Source organism: Ailuropoda melanoleuca, chromosome 5 (assembly GCF_002007445.2).
Source record: "Ailuropoda melanoleuca isolate Jingjing chromosome 5, ASM200744v2, whole genome shotgun sequence".
In the NCBI taxonomy this organism is placed as follows: domain Eukaryota; kingdom Metazoa; phylum Chordata; class Mammalia; order Carnivora; family Ursidae; genus Ailuropoda; species Ailuropoda melanoleuca.
The window spans coordinates 74,954,372-74,972,008 of record NC_048222.1 but is presented as its reverse complement, the minus strand read 5'-3'; the positions used below and the strand labels follow the sequence as shown (position 1 = coordinate 74,972,008).

General features: G+C 48.7%; 2 protein-coding genes across 2 annotated transcripts in view; both read left to right on the top strand.

Annotated features, from left to right (window-relative positions):
• The first annotated feature begins 646 nt into the window (after nucleotides 1-646).
• Nucleotides 647-15,313, top strand: CHMP7 (charged multivesicular body protein 7). The gene is made up of 10 exons (XM_002914768.4): nucleotides 647-1,033; nucleotides 2,745-2,916; nucleotides 9,419-9,604; nucleotides 9,741-9,874; nucleotides 10,721-10,769; nucleotides 10,981-11,100; nucleotides 11,636-11,734; nucleotides 11,969-12,029; nucleotides 12,532-12,711; nucleotides 12,944-15,313. Exons 1-10 carry the CDS (start codon nucleotides 735-737, stop codon nucleotides 12,994-12,996), a joined length of 1,353 nt encoding a protein of 450 aa, XP_002914814.1. The 5' UTR covers nucleotides 647-734; the 3' UTR covers nucleotides 12,997-15,313.
• A 1,638-nt stretch (nucleotides 15,314-16,951) lies between these two features.
• The window catches only part of R3HCC1 (R3H domain and coiled-coil containing 1), a 48,431-nt gene continuing 47,745 nt past the window's right edge, over nucleotides 16,952-17,637 (top strand). The window contains exon 1 of the mRNA XM_034661720.1: nucleotides 16,952-16,957. Within this exon, the coding sequence (XP_034517611.1) occupies nucleotides 16,952-16,957 (6 nt within the window). The remainder of the gene's footprint in view (nucleotides 16,958-17,637) is intronic.

Sequence of the window (17,637 nt, the reverse complement as noted above, 5' to 3'; positions counted from 1 at the left end):
ATCAACAATGAGTCAGGACAGTTGGGGAAGGTTTCAATGAAGATCAGAATTGAGTCCATCTTGAGGATCAGCAGGATATTGACACTGAGAAGGAAACGAGGGAGACTCCAGGGATGAAAGTGAGAAGCAAGAACAGTAGAAGCGTACATATCTTTCAAAAGTAGTGTATACACTGTTCACAGAGCTTGAGTGGCCGACGGTTGCTTATCCGCTGACATTACCGTAAAAGGAAGCTATCTGGGAAGTTTAAGTGTTTGAAGTAGCGGCTAGTGGAAGAGCCCTATCGTGATTCACTAGCGACCCTGGCGCCTCTGGCGCCCCTTAGCGGGGACTCTACAGTTCCACTCTCTGAAACCTCCACAATTTAGGTGCAGCTGAAGCGTTAGCTTCCCTACGATGCGTCGCCAAACTCTATGATCCCCGAGGGGGCGGGACGCTCCCCTACACGCCGCGCACGCGCGAAGCCCCTGCGCCGCACAAAGACTGCGGGAGGAGGTGTCCGCGCAAGCGCTTGAGCCTGTCAGAAAATCGGGTCATCATCCCGCCTCCTGGCGCAGGGGAAGGCAGAGGGAAGCATGCGCTTAAGAAGGCCCGGGACTTATTTCACGCTGGGGGTGGCGATGACGTAATGACAGAGGAGGAGGTGGTCAAGGAACGGAAGCCGGGAGGGAACTAGGGCGGAAGGGGACCAGGGCCGGGGTTGTGTTCGGAGCCTTGGCGGGGCTGGGGTTCTGATGTGGTCCCCGGAGCGGGAGGCCGAGGCCCCAGCCGGGGGAGACCCGGCGGGCCTACTGCCCCCCGAGTGGGAGGAGGATGAGGAACGCATGTCTTTCCTATTCTCCGCCTTCAAAAGGAGTCGCGAGGTGAACAGCACCGACTGGGACAGCAAGATGGGCTTCTGGGCTCCGTTGGTGCTGAGCCACAGCCGCCGCCAGGGGGTGGTGCGCCTGCGTCTGCGGGACTTGCAGGAGGCCTTTCAGCGCAAGGGCAGTGTCCCGCTGGGGCTGGCCACCGTGCTGCAGGACCTGCTACGGTGAGGGCGGGCCCCGGCCAGGGGGCGGGGGTGGCTCCCTGAGGGTACCGCGCCCAGCCCAGGGTCTGGACCGCCGGAGCGGACCTGTGTTTGTTCAGTACGCAAGGAGGACAAGGAGGTTGGGTTAAGGGTGTGGAGGGAGAGGGAGACGGGGCATCGGGCAAATTGGGGGGCCAGGATTGTCCGATTAGATTAGATTGAGACGGTAGGAGAACCCCGCCTGGCAGAGGTGACAATGACTTGTCTGGCCTGGAATCCCGTTGTGTAGTTATTTCGTAGGGGCTTCCAAATTTGAATTACCCCGGCACAGAAGGTCTGCAAGATAGGATATATTGAACTAGAGGAAGGTCAGGACTAAGAAGAGGGCGGTCGTGGGGAAGAGGCCTGTGGGGATCTTGCCGGCAGCCCCCGGCACAGGTCATGTGTCCGGCCTGTCTGGGCTTGTCCTTGGCACAGGCTGGTTGAAGCAGAGGGCATGAAGCAGGTTGAGGGCTTTCCTGGGTACCTTGGTGCTCTGAGAAGGTTCTGTAGGTGTTACCTGTGTGACAGGTGCAGGGTTTTAGAGGTACCTGAGGCAGTAGCGTGGTTATCTAATCTAATAGATGTACCGCACTTAACAGTATGCAGATAGTTTGCACGCACCATTCATCTGACCTCCTCAGCAGTCCTGAGGGCGAGATGATAGAATTATCCTCCCTCAGCAGACAGAAGAGGGGACTGAGACTGAGATCAAGCGACTTAATCGAGGTCACAGAGTTAGTGAGAGGTAACGGCCAGGACCGGACCCCCTAGTCTCCTGATTCTGAATCATTTGAGGATCATGTTGTACATATGCTGAGAACGGCCTAGCTAGCATAGTACCTCCTTAAGGGAATGAAGAAAGTGAACTTTGATATGTTGCTTTGAGTTTGCTGCTCTTCCTGATTAAGGGGCCTCCCTTCTCCCCAGTACTTTTCTATTGGCTGACACTGATGGGACAAGCCATTTCTGAAACTTACTGTTTCTGAGAAAGTGTATGTGCCAAGTTGAGGGCCAAAGGGTCTGGGCTCAAATCCTGGCTCTGCCGCTTGCTGAATTTTGTGCCCCTCTTTAAGCTTCAGTTTGACCAAGTATAAAATGATGATGATAAGATAATTGTCGTTAGGTTTATCGTGAGGATTTGAAACATAATCCTTACATAGCCCTTTGCAGAGTGGTTGGTCCATGGTAAGCATTCAGTGAACGTAGCTGCTTATCACCAGTACCATTCAGTGCTTAGGCCCTATCTCCACCCTAGCTTAGGAATGGCAGAAAACCTTTTCTCTAACCATCTGTGTATGTTTCCTTAGGTCTTGCATTAACACTAACCCGTTATTGTTATTTTCCTTTGATCATATGGAGCTTCCTTTGTAAAAGGAAGTCTCAAGGTAGGCTCTGCAGCCTTAATGGAGAGCTTGCATTTTGGAGCCAAGTTATACTTTAGATGTGGCCTCTCTCACCTCAGTCCTTCAGTTTTCTCATTCACTAAAATGCCAACATCAACATCCATCTCACAGAGTTGTCATGAGGCTTTCAGCTGGAGCATAAACAGTGCTGCTCATTCTAGCTGGCACAGAGTAGGTGCCTAAGAAGCGGTGTGATGACGATCAAATTTGTCTCTTGGGGGAAGCTGGGAACCGAATGGGACATTCCCTTAAGCCTACTACATGCCCTTTTCTTTCTTTGCCTGCAGTCGAGGGGAGCTACAGCGGGAGTCAGACTTCATGGCCAGTGTAGACAGCAGCTGGATCTCCTGGGGGGTTGGAGTCTTCCTGCTGAAGCCCCTCAAGTGGACTCTTTCCAACATGCTAGGTGATAATAAAGTTCCTGCCGAGGAGGTGCTTGTAGCTGTGGAGCTGCTTAAGGTGGGTGCTCAGAGCGGAGAGGTCTGGGTGTCATCTGCGGTGATGACCGGATGCTCCACGTTCCTGTGTGTATCCTTAGAAGAACATCTTTTTTGCATGGTGACAGAGTTGGTAACTGAGTTTATCTGACCTTTTGTAGACTATGTAGCTGTTAGTTGGACTGTACATTTCAGAGGTGGTCCTCTGTCTTGGAACTGTCCATAACATACAGGTGATTACTTTCTGTATTTGTAAACGTTAGTGATAAGCTAAAGTTTAGAAAATTCTTTGTCTTCTGTAGTTTACTGGTATGAATTTCTCAGGATTTCAGAGGACCCTGTGACTTCAGCTTTGCCTTCTTTTAAAGCGGCAGACCAGGTTCAGATTTCCTCCTCTGTGGACTGTAACCCTCTCCCCTTCCAGCTTACTGATGGTCTTAGTTCCACCGAAGATGCCACCAGGCCCTTGGTGAGCTTCCTCCTGGCCTGCCTTCCCTAGCCAGCCTAGAGCATTGGTGGTTCAGTGGTAGAATTCTCGCCTGCCCTAGCCTGCCTAGAGCATGTACCCAGCTTCTCTGCAGCTCTCTCGGGCCACCCGAGACGCCAGCACATCCACTGCCGTAGACCAGTCCCACGGTCTGCCATCCCTGCTAGAGAAAATCATCCTGTCACCAAGACTGGGGTCCCTTTCATGGTGCCCAGCTCTAGGAGGGCCCTCATAGCCATTCCTCCGCCCAGTTTCTTATCCTTTCCCAGCCTGCTCACACTTGCCTTCCATACGCCACCCCCGTGACTCTGCTGACATTTCACTGAGAAGGTAGAATCGCCCAAGTCAAGCCTTCAGTCTTCTGTCCTTCCACATCGAGTTCCACATCTTTCTGAGCCTTTATTTCTCCCCAAGCTCAAAGGATGAGGTGTCTGTCTTCTCTTCCACACAGGCTCTTGAGTCTGTCTCTACCCTGCCGTCCCGTCATCCCATCAGTCTCTCTTGATCTGTATATTCCATCTCCCTTGCTTGGTGCTCTCCTTCCTCAGCCTCTGAACCCTCTTAGGTTTTTCCCATCACGGAATGGGTCCTTTGTGGGACCTGGTCACTACCTCGTTAGTGCTCTGTTTCTCTCCTTGACCAAGTTTTGTTGTCACCACTTGCTGACCTCCCAGTGCTCTAACCCAGCACACAGCTGCTTCAACCCCAGCACTCCACCGAACTGCTCTGTGTGTACCTGTTTACAAAGTTGACTGAGCACCAGGTAGCAGAAGTATACCGTAGACAGTACCTATTTTTGAAACTCACAGACCAAGTCCAACCCCAGGACCTTTGCATAGCCCCAAAGGCTTCCTCACAGCTGGAGCCAGCTCAGCATCTTCATCCCTCATCCCAACAGAAGCTCCAGTTCACCTTGACAGACCCCCAACCCTCTCTGCCTCAGATTGAGGTGGAGGTCTCCAAAATCTACCACTTCTCCCTGTCACTCACGATTTGACTGAGCAGCAGGCATCTGCTTCAAAGGAAGGGCTCTTTCCCCTCCCCCACCCACATGGTTATCCTCCCACCCAGCGCGCGGACCTCCAGGACTTAGCCAAGGCCATGCAGAAACTACAGGATGGTTTGTGTGGCTCTGGGCCAAGCTCCATTCCTCTTTGCAGTCTTTTACCTCAAGTGTTTTCCAACCTGGAACATAGGGAGGTAGACTCATTTATCCCCACAGATGGGGTTTTGGATTCATAGTCTTTTGAGAACAAAGGCAGAGTGGGGGTGGAAGTGGAATTAATAACATAGATCTTCCAAGAACCAACGATAATTTTTAAAAAATTTTTTATTATGTTATGTTAGTCACCATACCGTACATCCTTAGTTTTTGATGTTGTGTTCCATGATTCATTACTTGCATATAACACCCAGTGCTCCATGCAATACGTGCCCTCCTTAATACCCATCACCGGCCTCTCCCAATCCCCCACCCCCCTCCCCTCTGAAGCTCTCAGCTTGTTTCTCAGAGTCCATAGTCTCTCGTGGTTCATCCAACAATAATTTTTAACTGCAGTGTAGTTTAATCTTATTTAAGTAGAAAAATCTCGCTCTGCAGTGACATGGTACTGTTAAATCTATACCCAGTTTACATCATGAAACAGAGCGCTTAACAGTTAAGCTCATTCCATGACACCTGCTTTCCATTATATGGTGACTTCACTGTTTTCTCCTGGGATGGAACCTTGCTTCCCTTTGTGAAACTGAAGAGTCTTATCTGGATATATTTATGAAACAAAGCCTACTTCTGAGGTAAATTGATTTTCCCAAGTCTAGACACAGAAAGCCAGTAACTTTTTATTTGAAAAAGTACAAAAAAGTAAAAATTGCCTCTAAATTTTGCTATTTAAAATAATTATACAAAGAAACAAACGTTTCCTTTCTGTTCATCCCATTTCCATTTCTTTGGGTGCATTCCTTTCGGTTCGTGTGAGCGCACACATTTTCACATATTTTCTTATTGACCTTGTCCCACACCATTGTATTACTTTCTGTTTTATTTTGTTGTTAGCATTTAATGTTTCCTGAAAATATTATTTACTTGTTTACTTATTTATAATCTGTCTCTCCTACCAGAAAGGAGAAGCTCCATTGGCTCTGGGATGCTGGGAACAGAGCCTGCTACGTAATAGAGTCAGCAAACATTTGTTGACTAAATACGTGAATGTACGCATACATACAAAAATATGCATGCTCACACAATCCATTTTTTCCAGAAATAGAATCTTATTTTACTTATTGGTCTGCAACCTGCCTTTTTTTCCTTACACTTCAGTACGTTATGCACATGTTTCTAGGCCCCTACATAACACAGTTCGACGTCATGCTTTTGGATGGCTGTGTAATAATAGTATAGATGCACCACAATTTAAGCCGTAGTTACCACACAGTTGGATGGTTAAGTCATTGCAATTTCTCTATTACAAAAAAAAAAAAAAAAAAAGAATACTTCTTTGACAGCCTTGTGTATACATCTGTGTACTTCTATTTTTTATTTTTTATGGAGTTAATTTCTAGAAATGCATGTACAGAAATTGCCAAGTTCCTTTTCAGAAGTTTGTATTGATTGACACGTTCATTGAGGTGTTCAGTCTCCCCACATCCTTGCCAGCACTGGATAACATGAGTCTTTTAAATTTTGCCAATACGATGAACAAAAATGATGCTTCCTATTTGGGATTTGAGCAGGTTTCCCCCTGTCTGCTGGCCATTTACAAATCCCCTTCTGTGTGTTGTCTATTTATATATTTTGTTTGTTTTTATATTGGATTGTTTGTCCTTTATATAGGAGTTTATTTTAATGTATTAGGGGTATATATATATACACATATATATATATATATAATATATTTAGTGTTAGGGATGTAAATATTGTTTTCTGGTCTCTGTTTTGCTTTTCATTTTTATTTATGTTGTCTTTTGCCATATAGAAGTTTCCATGTTTCTATAGTCAGATCTCAAAAATTTCCTTTATGGGTACTGAATTTCTGGTCTTGCTTACAAAGGCATCCTCCAGTTCAAGGTTAATTAGATTTTTAAAATATTTTCTCGGGCGCCTGGGTGGTTCAGTTGGTTAAGCGACTGACTCTTGATTTCTTTTTCTTTCTTTTTTTTTTTTTTAAGATTTTTTTTATTTATTTGACAGAGAGACAGCCAGCGAGAGAGAGGGAACACAAGCAGGGGGAGTGGGAGAGGAAGAAGCAGGCTCCCAGCGGAGCAGGGAGCCTGATGCGGGGCTCAATCCCAGGACCCTGGGATCATGCCCTGGGCCAAAGGCAGATGCTTAACGACTAAGCCACCCAGGTGCCCCTAAAAATAGCACTTTTAATTATTTTCCCCTTTACTCAAAGATTTTAAAGTTTTATTTATTTGAGAGAAAGTGAAAGAGTAAGAGAGTACAAGACAGGGGAGGGGCAGAGGGAGAAGCAGACTCCCAGCTGAGCAGGGAGCCTGATGCTGGGCTCTATCCCACGACTCTGGGATCACGCCCTGGGCCAAAGGCAGACGCTTAAGGACTGAGCCACCCAGGCGCCCCTGACTCTTGATTTCAACTCAGGTTGTGATCTCATAGTCATGAGATCGAGCCCTATGTTGGGCTCTGTGGGGAGCCCACAGAGTCTATGGGGAGTCTGCTTAAGATTTTCTTTCCCTCTGCCCCTCCCCCCACTCTGTCTTTTCTCTCTCTCGCAAATAAATAAATAAAATCTTTTAAAAAAATGTTAAAAAATATTTTCTTGGGATGCCTGGATGGCTCAGTTGGTTAAGCATCTGCCTTCGGTTCAGGTAATGATCTCAGGGTCCTGGGATTGCACTCCCCATCTGGCTGCCTGCTCAGTGGGGAGTCTGCTTCTGCCCACCCCCCCTCCCCTGTGCGCGCGCTCTCTCTCTCTCAAAAATAAATCATCTTTTAAAAAAATTTTTTTTTCTCAATTTAAATTTCAGTAATTTGGCATTTGTTTTTGTATACCTGCAGGGTAAGGAAAAATGATTTTCTTCCAAACAGATAGCCAATTGTCTTAACGTCATTTTTTTTTTAAAGATTTATTTTTTTATTTGAGAGAGAGCCCGCACAAGCGGCGGGAGGGACAGAGGGAGAGGAACTCAAGCAGATGCCTTGCTGAGCGCAGAGCCTGATGCAGTAGTCAGTCTCACAATGCTGAGATCACGACCGTGCAGAAATCAAGAGTCGGACACCCAACCAACTGAGCCACCCGGGCGCCCCAGCATCATTTGTTGTTTCCCATTTGTCTGTTGGTGTGGACACCACACTGTTCTTACTACAGTAGCTTTATAGTAAGTATTATTATCTGACAAGGCAGGTAAATCAAATGAAAACTTTAGTCTCTATCTTATTAGACTCTTCTCTTGCCTTTGACACTGTTGACCACTCATTTCTTAAAATTTTCCATTTCTTTGACTTTGTTGTCTTTCCACTGTGGGTTCTCCTTGGTTCTCCCTAAGTGGTGCCCTGGGTCTGTTCTGTAAGTTCCTTTGTCTTTTAAACATTGGTCTTCCTTGTAACTCGTTTTCACTTGGGATTTGAATGACCTTCTATATGCTTGAGGACTTTCAGAGTTCTGTCCTGTCCGGGTGTCTCCTTTGAGCTTCAGATTTGTAATTCCAGTTATCTGCTGTATGTCTTTGCTTGGATGTCCCTCAGGCATCCCAAACAACGTGTCCAAAATGGAATGTTTTGTCTTTCCTATAGAATATGCGTTTCCTTCTGTGTTCTTTCTATTAATTAATAGCATCACGTCTACCTGGTCACTCAAGCCAGAACCCAAGAGTCATCCTGGACTGCACTTTCTCTTTCCACCCCATGCCCAGTTACTAGGGACTGCCTCTTTTATCTTCTGAATTTTTCTTGAACCCATCCCTTTTCTGTTCCTCTCACCATTGCCCCGTTCAGTCCCTCCTAGTCTCTTGCATAAATGGTCTCCCTGCCTCTAAGCCTAGCTCCTACAGTCCATCCTTTCCTGCTTGTCAGCGGGATCTCTGTTAATCCAGCCTTGTCACTTCCCTTCCAAGACTACCCACCATCTGCAGAGAAGGGACAGCAAAGAAGATACTACAGCTTGTGTAAGAGAGAAGTGCTTCTGCTCTCCCTCCCCTTCCTGTCCACATCCATAAACACCGTATTGACTCATATTCTGTACCATTGCTCATGACCATCCCCCTTCCTGAGATACCCTTCCCACCTGCTTCACCTAGGAGCTTACTCACCCTTCGGAATTCTTCTCAACAACGATTTGTCCCCGCCAAGCAATCTCTGAACTCCTGGGTGTTCCTTCCTTGGATTTCATAGCACTCTGTGCATACCTCAGTTAAGTATTTCTTATTTGTGGAAGACTGAGAGAGTAATTTCCATGTAGGAGGATCACAGTGGCATTGTTTCTTGAAACCTGTATTTCTTAGGCTCCTCACAAAACCCCTGTCCCACCTCATTGTCACATGTTTCTCTCCTGAGACTCTTTATAGACTCAGTAATGTTCTTGTTTGCATTATCGCCAGTTGGCATAAAAATGGAGAGACCAGTGTTGGAACAGAATTTGGATGTTATCTCCTCCAGCTTCTTCAGTCTGTAAAAGGGATGCTGAGGACCAGTGAGACTGACTGGTCCAGGGCCACATAGGCCGAGCTGAAAACCAGGCCTCAGCTCTCGGTCATGGTTATGCCACCACACCACCTTGGGCTCCTCTTCCTCCCCCTGGGCTGGGCGACACAGAAACATAAAGTCCCAGATGTACATGCAAACACAGAGCTGGCTCCCAGTGTATGTATCATGTACCTCCTTTCATCTGTATTCACCAGTCTTCCCTCCGAGGTTTAGAAAACTCAAGTTCTTTTTCCTTTTCCAAAGCTGCTACTTTAGGGGAGGCAGGGTCCGAGCTCCCTGCTCTCGTCTTGCATGATCCTGGTTTGGACACACGGGGTCAGGCTCACGGGGCTCCGTGGGCAGTGGCCGGGCATGTAAGCACATTTGCCTCCCCTGCAGGAGAAGGCCGAGGAGGTGTATCGTCTGTATCAGAACTCCCCTCTCTCCTCGCACCCTGTGGTGGCCCTGGCAGAGCTGAGCACCCTCTGTGCGGGCTCCTGTCCGGATGAGAGGACCTTCTACTTGGTGTTGCTGCAGCTGCAGAAAGAGAAGAGAGTCACAGTTCTTGAGCAGAACGGGGAAAAGGTACGAAGTCCAGCTGTTCATTCACCGACTCACCGATGGCTTATTAAGTACATACTGACGTGCCCGCCAGCCTTCCTGCCTGGGGATGTCTCAGCATTTGTGGTAGGGGCCCCAGTAATTTGTCCCTGTCCCTCAGATTGTGAAGTTTGCCCGAGGGCCACATGCCAAGGTCTCTCCTGTCAACGACGTAGATGTTGGGGTATACCAGCTGATGCAGAGTGAACAGCTGCTCTCGCGCAAAGTGGAGTCCTTGTCCCAGGAGGCAGAGAGGTAACTACCCTGAGCTGAGTGCCCTCCAATCCCCACCCTGCCTGGCCCTCAGCCAGCAAAGCATTGGTGTCTGTGGGCTCTTTTCCAAAAAAATAAAAAGGTTATTCTACTAATTACAAAGTACTAACTGCTCAGTGCAGCAATCATGCAAAAACACAGACTATCACAAAGGAGAAAAAAATGAATTTTCATTCTTTCCCCCAAGATTACATCTGTCCACGTTATGTTTATGCTCTTCTGTGCCAGTGTCCTTTCAACTGGTGTCTGTCGAGCCAGGCCTTGTCTTAGGGACTTAGGAACACCGCAGTGAACGAGGCAGGCCTCTGCCTTCCAGGCTTTTTCTGAAGGATTCCTGCTCTTTCCCTTACATGGGGAAGGCACCCCACTAATGGCACATGAACACCTGTCTAAAACGTAGGCTATATGGACATTGAATTAAAATGCTCACTTCTCCTTACAGTGAGAGAGACCCAACATTGTGGGAAGGGCAGGGAACATGTCCAAGGCCATTGCTGGTGTTAAGAATTGAGTCCTTATCTCCTGGCTGCCGAAATGGGGCTCTGTTGTTGAGGTGCCTAGCTGGCATGTTCTTCCCTGGCGTCTGACACAGCTTGTCCTTCATCGGTTTGCCTTTCTCGCGTGCATATGTTCAAGTTGATATCTCAGCTTGCTGCGGGAGTTTGCCAGAGGGCTCTTGGGCATCGTCTTTCTGGCCATTGGGTGGAAGTGATTTGATTTTCAGATTTGAAAGTACCTTAATTAAGTGGGACTCTCGGGGACAATTCAGGACACTGCCACCCCCTTCCTACGCCACAGTCATCTTGATCTGTCCCCTGTGTTTTGTAGGTGTAAAGAAGAAGCCCGCCGGGCATGCCGAGCAGGAAAGAAGCAGCTGGTGAGTTTCCCCTTGTCCCCTGCGGTTGTGTGCCTGTGCCTTGGGCTGGCAGTGGGCGGTGGTGCCCCAGCGGTTCAGAGAGGAGCTTGGGGCACGAAGGGAAACGTCTGCAGGTGGTCCAGGCACCACAGCTTGCGATGGTCTTACCATCTGAGAAAGCCTTGCTTCCCCGGCCCTCTGGCCCGTCTGACCAAGTCTCCATGCCCCCCAGGCACTGAGGTCTCTCAAGGCCAAGCAACGGACAGAGAAGCGCATCGAGGCTCTCCATGCCAAGCTGGACACTGTTCAAGGCATCCTGGACCGGATCTATGCCTCCCAGACAGACCAGATGGTAGCCACTGCCCCTCTGCTCCAGTCTCTGGGTGGTCTCTTTGGCATACACTCCTCATTATACCCACTGTAGCTGTGCTGTTTGGACGAGGCCCGGGTTTTTTCAGGGTAGTGTTGGGAGCTTGCTTCTCCTGTTGGGAAGTTTTGGCCTCGGTGAACATGGGATGAATCAAGTGCGGGTGGTTAAAAAAACAAAAAATGAAGCATGAGAGACTATGGACTCTGAGAAACAAACTGAGGGCTTCAGAGGGGAGGGGGGTGGGGGGAGTGGGATGGGCCGGTGATGGGTAGTAAGGAGGGCACGTATTGCATGGTGCACTGGGTGTTATACGCAAGTAATGAATCATTGAACTTTACATCAAAAACCAGGGATGTACTTTATGGTGACTAACATGATATAATAAAAAAAATATATTAAAAAAACAAAACAAACAAAACCAAAAACCCCCAAAGTTACCATTTGGAGATGATACAATATTGGCACGTATTTTGCCCAGGGTTCTTCATTTGCACTGATAACTTTGCTTTCTCTTTAGGTTTTCAATGCCTATCAGGCTGGAGTAGGAGCACTAAAACTCTCCATGAAGGATGTCACAGTGGAGAAGGCAGAGAGCCTTGTGGATCAGATCCAAGAGGTACAGGAAGGGGCCAGGGAGGAACAGCTGCAGAAGGAAGTCAGTGAGGGCAGGTGTGACTGGCTGCACTTCCTCTTTTCCCAAACTGGATTCTTTCACTTGTGCACTTGAGGAAGATTGTCTTGATTCTCAGATGGGGCAGCACTACTTGGTAACCCTGAACATGGAGCCCGAAAGACCGAGACCCCCAGAGGTGCCTCCCTGCATTGAGGGCCTTGTGCTTTTCTCTTACAGCTGTGTGACACCCAGGATGAAGTTTCTCAGACTCTGGCTGGTGGGGTGACCAACGGCTTAGGTGAGTTGACAAGCCAGTTCTTTCTTCCTTCCTTTCTAAGAGGCCTTCACTTCCTTGCGCTGGGATGGGTTGGATCATAGATCTACTTTTCCTGGTGCAGACAGGGCTCTCCTGTCTGGGGCTCACCCACAGCTGTAGTTAGAAGGAACTGTCGTTCCCCCCTTGGTAGACTGTACTGTTGTACTGTTAACCTCTGGGCTGCAGAGATCTTGACTCACTAGACTTACGACTGGAAGATCCTCCTTCAAGGGCACAGGGAAGCAGGGTCAGTTCTGTGGTGTTAGCAAAATATATCCCCTCGATGACTTAGCTCTGTGTGTGGGAAAAGAGTATTTGCTTGGAGGTGCCCTCTGCCTCCCGACTCACATGACTTTTCCGACCTACAAGGAGACCTAGACATCTTTAGTAAAGCTGAGCTGAGTTATGCCGTCCTCAGTCCTTGACTCATGAATGCATTTGCTCCCTGGACTTTACATGTCCTCATGCCATCTTTTCTTTCCAGATTTTGACAGTGAGGAACTGGAGAAGGAATTGGACATCCTTCTTCAGGATACCACCAAAGAACCTTTGGAACTGCCTGACAACCCCCCTGAGACATTTTATACCAACAGTGTGCCTAACCCTAGGATCTCGGACGCTGAACTTGAAGCTGAACTTGAGAAACTGTCCTTATCAGAGGGAGGTATGGAGCTGTACTCCCAGGGTTGCCAGTGGGCATGGGGCCCTTGGTTGACAGTAGCCAGGTACGGGGGTGGTGAGTCCCAGCCCCGGTACTCAGTTGGCCAGGGTACCAAACCCCGTGAGGGAATTACGGGCTCCTTATTTATGTGAAGACTCCGACCCCTTAAACCCTGGGGTGCTTTCATCCTAAAGGTCTGCCTGCTGTAGAATTCAGTCATTTCTTCTCCTTACAGGTTTGGTCCCAAGCAGTAAATCTCCAAAAAGGCAATTGGAACCAACTCTCTAAAGCCATTCTAGGACCCTCAAGTGAAGGACCCTCATGTAAAAGAGAGACCAGGCTTGTGTGTGTGTACATAGTTATTTAAATGAGAAACTCTCAGAATTTGTTGGGAAGAGGAGGAAGGAGAACTACTCTGATTTATCTGGATGCTACCACTCACTACCGGACAGATGTAATTTCTGGAAGCGTGCTCGCAAGGCGTGCTCCCAGCTGGTGTCATGGACCTGCCTTCTCATCTTTATAGTGCCACAGTTTATACAGTTCTGTGTTTGACCTGTCGTCTCTCATAGCCTGCAGTTCTTGCCATTGGCTCAGTGAGGTTTGTCTTCACCCGCCAGCTTTGTTCCAGCCAATGAAGGTGAAAGAGTTGCAGCTTTGCCAAATCAAAACCAGCCCCTTCTCCCCACCCCACTGTTTTTTTCCGAGGACTTTATTCTGTCTGTAAGGTCAGGTAAACAACTTGTTCCAGTCCTACTCTGTTTGCATTGGCAATGCGAGGAAGGAGAACCAAACAGCTGCCACTTTATGGAGGAACGTGCAGTGTGAAAGGCTGTTCTGTGGGGTCACTGGCCTGATTCTCCAGGTGTTCAGAAAAAGAGGGCCACCCTGAGTGTCCGAGTCACGACAGCTGGCGAGGGGGCTCTTGTAGTTGGTGGATGATGCCGCCTCTTCCATCTTACGCAGAACATCTGCGGACTGGAGAGTTAGTCTTTTGACCTTGAGGGGGAAAAGCCCAGGTGACTCTAGGGCCCCAGGTGTCCAAACTCCGTATCTTTTTTTTCACAGGGCATAATGTTTGCCTTGCCCCCACCATGGAATAACTTACATATAACTTAAATATGTGTATCAGAACAAGCCACACAACCACACACCTTCCCTTCTTGAGCCTGGCACACAACAACAGGTTCTTGGTTTGAACTTCCAAAGCATTTCTCTTTGTAGCCCATTGCTCGGGGCAGGGGATCTGAGCCAGGATGTGCAATAGAAGCAGAAGATTGTGGCCTTCCGCCATGTCTGCTGTGTGCTTCCCCGGTCCTGCGCTACACCTGTCCTGCCTCCTGACGTCCTGTCTTCCTGCTTCCTTTGGTGGACTGGGGAGGATGGTCTGGGGAGGCAGACAGGAGGGTCCGAATGTTCTGGCAACAGGGAGAAGAAAGGAGGACAGCCACACTGCCACTCTGCTGCCACAGTACAAGTATTTCTGCCTGGAGCCCTTTGCCCTGTCCCTCCTCCTCGAGGTGCTGCAGAGCCGAGGGAAAGAATTTGCTCCAGGCCAGGAGCATGAATTACGTTCAATTTCTCTCCTACTTGACCTTGGTAAATCGAAATGTTGGGGGTGAAGAGAAACAATCACTATTTTTTCTTTTTTATCTGGTAAATAATTAAAAGAAAAAACCCGAGCGCTTGTCCTTGTCTCTTCTTAGGTTGTATAGTGTCGTGTGCCTTCATGCCTCCCCATCCGCACCTGCAGCAGAGACACGCTCAGGGTCTTGGCTGAAGGCCGTGGGAGAAGGACGTGGCTGCAGAGTGTGAATGCTGAGCTGGGCGCCACCGACTGCTCGCTCTCACACCACCTGTGTCTCTTCCGGGGGAGGAGGCGTTCTTTGAAGGGCCTGCGTTGCAGGAGGGTGCCATCATCTTGTTGATTATTTTCCACGGCCTGTTCTCTTTCAATGACCCGATCCCTCTGCCTGCTTTTTTAGTCTGGCCCAGAATTCACTCAGCGCCTGCTACGTGCCCAGTGTTTGCCACTGCTGGTGGGTAGGCTGAATGCAGGCTAGGAACAGGCTGGAAGGTCTACCACAGCACTGGGTTCACAGCTCTAGGGGAGTCAACGAGCCCAGAGCAGAAACAGCGTGGGCAGAGAACCCGGTGAAACAGGCCAAGTGCTCTGAGGGAGGCATGTCATAGGGACCCCCGGTCAAACTGAATGACCTGGACATTGGGCGTCTCTTATCTCGTCTCGTGTTACTCTTTCTCTCACTGACCAGAGCTGCTGAGGAGTCCTTGTTGAAATGTTTTAGCCTGGTCCCTTGCTGCTGAAAGAAATGAGAAGATGTTGAGTCTGGGTTGGCTCAGAGAGAACAAGGAGCCGCTGGCTGGCGGTGGCTGCATTTCTGCACGTGATCCCAATGGGAGCCTGAGTCCAGCATCAGGAATCTCTCCTCTTGAAGGAATGGACTTGGTTTATTAAGGGAACTGGTGAATTTTCTCATGTGTGGAGCTATATTGGGCCCAGATGAATCAGGCTCGCATACCGCCCTGCTGAAAGTGGAGTGCCCTTCAGGGTACAAATAAAGAGCTAAGAAGTTTCCGGAATAAATACTTGGAGTTGGTGGGCTCAGGGTGGACTTCACTGAGGAGATGACATCCCAGCCTGCATTTCCCTTGAGTATTTACGTGGGTGTTCAAAATCTTGTAAAGCAACTGAGTGTTAAAATATCCATCTGTCATTCTGCTTAGAACAAGTAGGCAGAGTTGGGGCACCTGGGTAGCACAATTGTTAAGCGTCTGCCTTCGGCTCAGGACGTGATCTCGGCGTTATGGGCTCGAGCCCCATATCAGGCTCCTCTGCTGGAAGCCTGCTTCTTCCTTTCCCACTCCCCCTGCTTGTGTTCCCTATCTGGCTGGCTGTCTCTCTGTCAAATAAATAAATAAAAAACTTAAAAAAAAAAAAAAAAAAAAAGAACAAGAAGGCAGAAAAAATACGAATCAGGGAGTGGCTGGTCCTGACTGAGAATCAGGAAACCTAGCTCTAGTTGTTGCCCAGGCCACTAACAAGTTGTATGGCTCTGGGCCTGCACGCCTCTCATTTCTCCATCTGCAAAGCAAACCAGACAGACAAGAGGACTCCTGAGATTCTGACTGTCTTAGTCTCCCTGCATATGGTCTGCTCCTCCTTTCTCCTGAATACCTGCTGCCTTGGGATGAGCCAGAGCCAGGGCCACAGTGATGCCAAGCCTGGAAACGTGGCCAGAGAGTCCGCAGTCACTGCCTGCCAGGGGACAGTGTGGCAGTGTGCAGAGAGGAGGTGTGGGAAGAGGGGACATGCTACCCATCTGGGGAGGTGGGAGAATGGGGGGTGAGCATGGCCTCTGCTTCTCCTGGGCCTTCCTGAAAGGGGCTCTTAGCCTGTGCCCCAGGAGCTGGGTGGGCTCTCCAGTCAGACACCCTTGTGACAGGATGACTTATCACTACCTGAAGGGCTGAGTCCAAGGTTGAGCAGGCAACCCTGTCCCCTGCCCCTCGAAGAGGTCAGGATATTCTGGTTCAATGTGCTGGAAATGTCTTCAAGGCAATCAGAAAAGAGAAAGAACAACAAAGTTGTAAGAAAGTTGAGGCAACTGGGAAAGTTACTGACTCACAAGGAATCCAACCAAAGCCTGGCTGTGAGGTTTGTGGGGGAGTTCGATAGCCTTTCCTTTTGAGGGATTTTGTTTTCCCCGCCAATGTCTCATTCTTACCTCCAACACCTCATTTTTATTCAGGTTGCAGCCCCTCTTTGGGGAAAGTGTGGTTCTCGCCCTCCTCCTGCACAGAAACAATAAATGGTCACAGACACCTCAAACAGGAGAGCTGGAGGAGCCTCCATGAGTAGAGGCAAAGCCTCCATTTTACAGATGAGGACACTGAGGTGTAGGTGACCTGCCCAAGGTCACAGAGCCGGCAGGAGAATTCAGGCTGTTGACTTCCAACTCCATTCTCTCTGTTAGAACAGGCTACTTTTAAAGCAGACTTTCAAAAACGATGTAATGTAACTCCCAGAGTACTTCCTGTGGCTGGTGGGTAGCGTGTGTTAGTGCTTTGGGCTGGCAGACGAGCTTCCTCCAGTTCTCACTACTACAATGACACAGACGTCTATGGATCGAAAGTCCCCTCTCAAGAGATACCAGCTGGCCAGTGTCCAATTTTTAGGGAACTCAAGGACAATCCTGGCACTGTTCTTTTGCTGATATTAACCATGAAGGTAAGTCTTTTGACTTGTATTTTGTAGCAAAGCATATCAACTGCACCAAAAACAAACCCTAGCCACGGGCTGCACAGCACCTTCTAAAGGAGCCAGACGCAGAATCTTTGCAAGATAACCAATGGTGTGATTCGATGACTTGCTACCCCCAAAAGCACACTGTGAACTGCAGCATATGGAGCGAACCTCAGCTAGTGGACTTCTACCCCTGTGAATGGTATGATGAATGTAGGCTGCCTTCCTGGGTTATCACATAATGAGGTAGCCTAGAAACTTCCTTATACATGTGGGAAGAGTAAAATTTAGCTATTCAAAAATATCATGCTGAAGTCCTTAACCCAGGAAAGTTAAAAATTAATCAACATGATTCACATGGTGTGCCTAGTAGGTGTGAGCTAACCAATCAGTGGAGGAGAAGAAGGAAGTTTTAGACAGGTCCCCTGCCCTGTGGGTACTCAAAGAGGGGTATCTTAGTTCAGATTGCTATAACAACATACCACAGACCACGTGGCTTAGAAACAACAAAAATTATCTTGCAGTTCTGGAAGCTAGAAGACCAAGATCAGAGTGCCTGCATGGTCTGGTTCTGATGAGGGCCCTGTTCTGTCTGCGGATGGCCACCTACTTACATCCTCACTTGGTGGAAAGAGGGCAAGGGAGCTGGCTGGTGAATCTTTTGA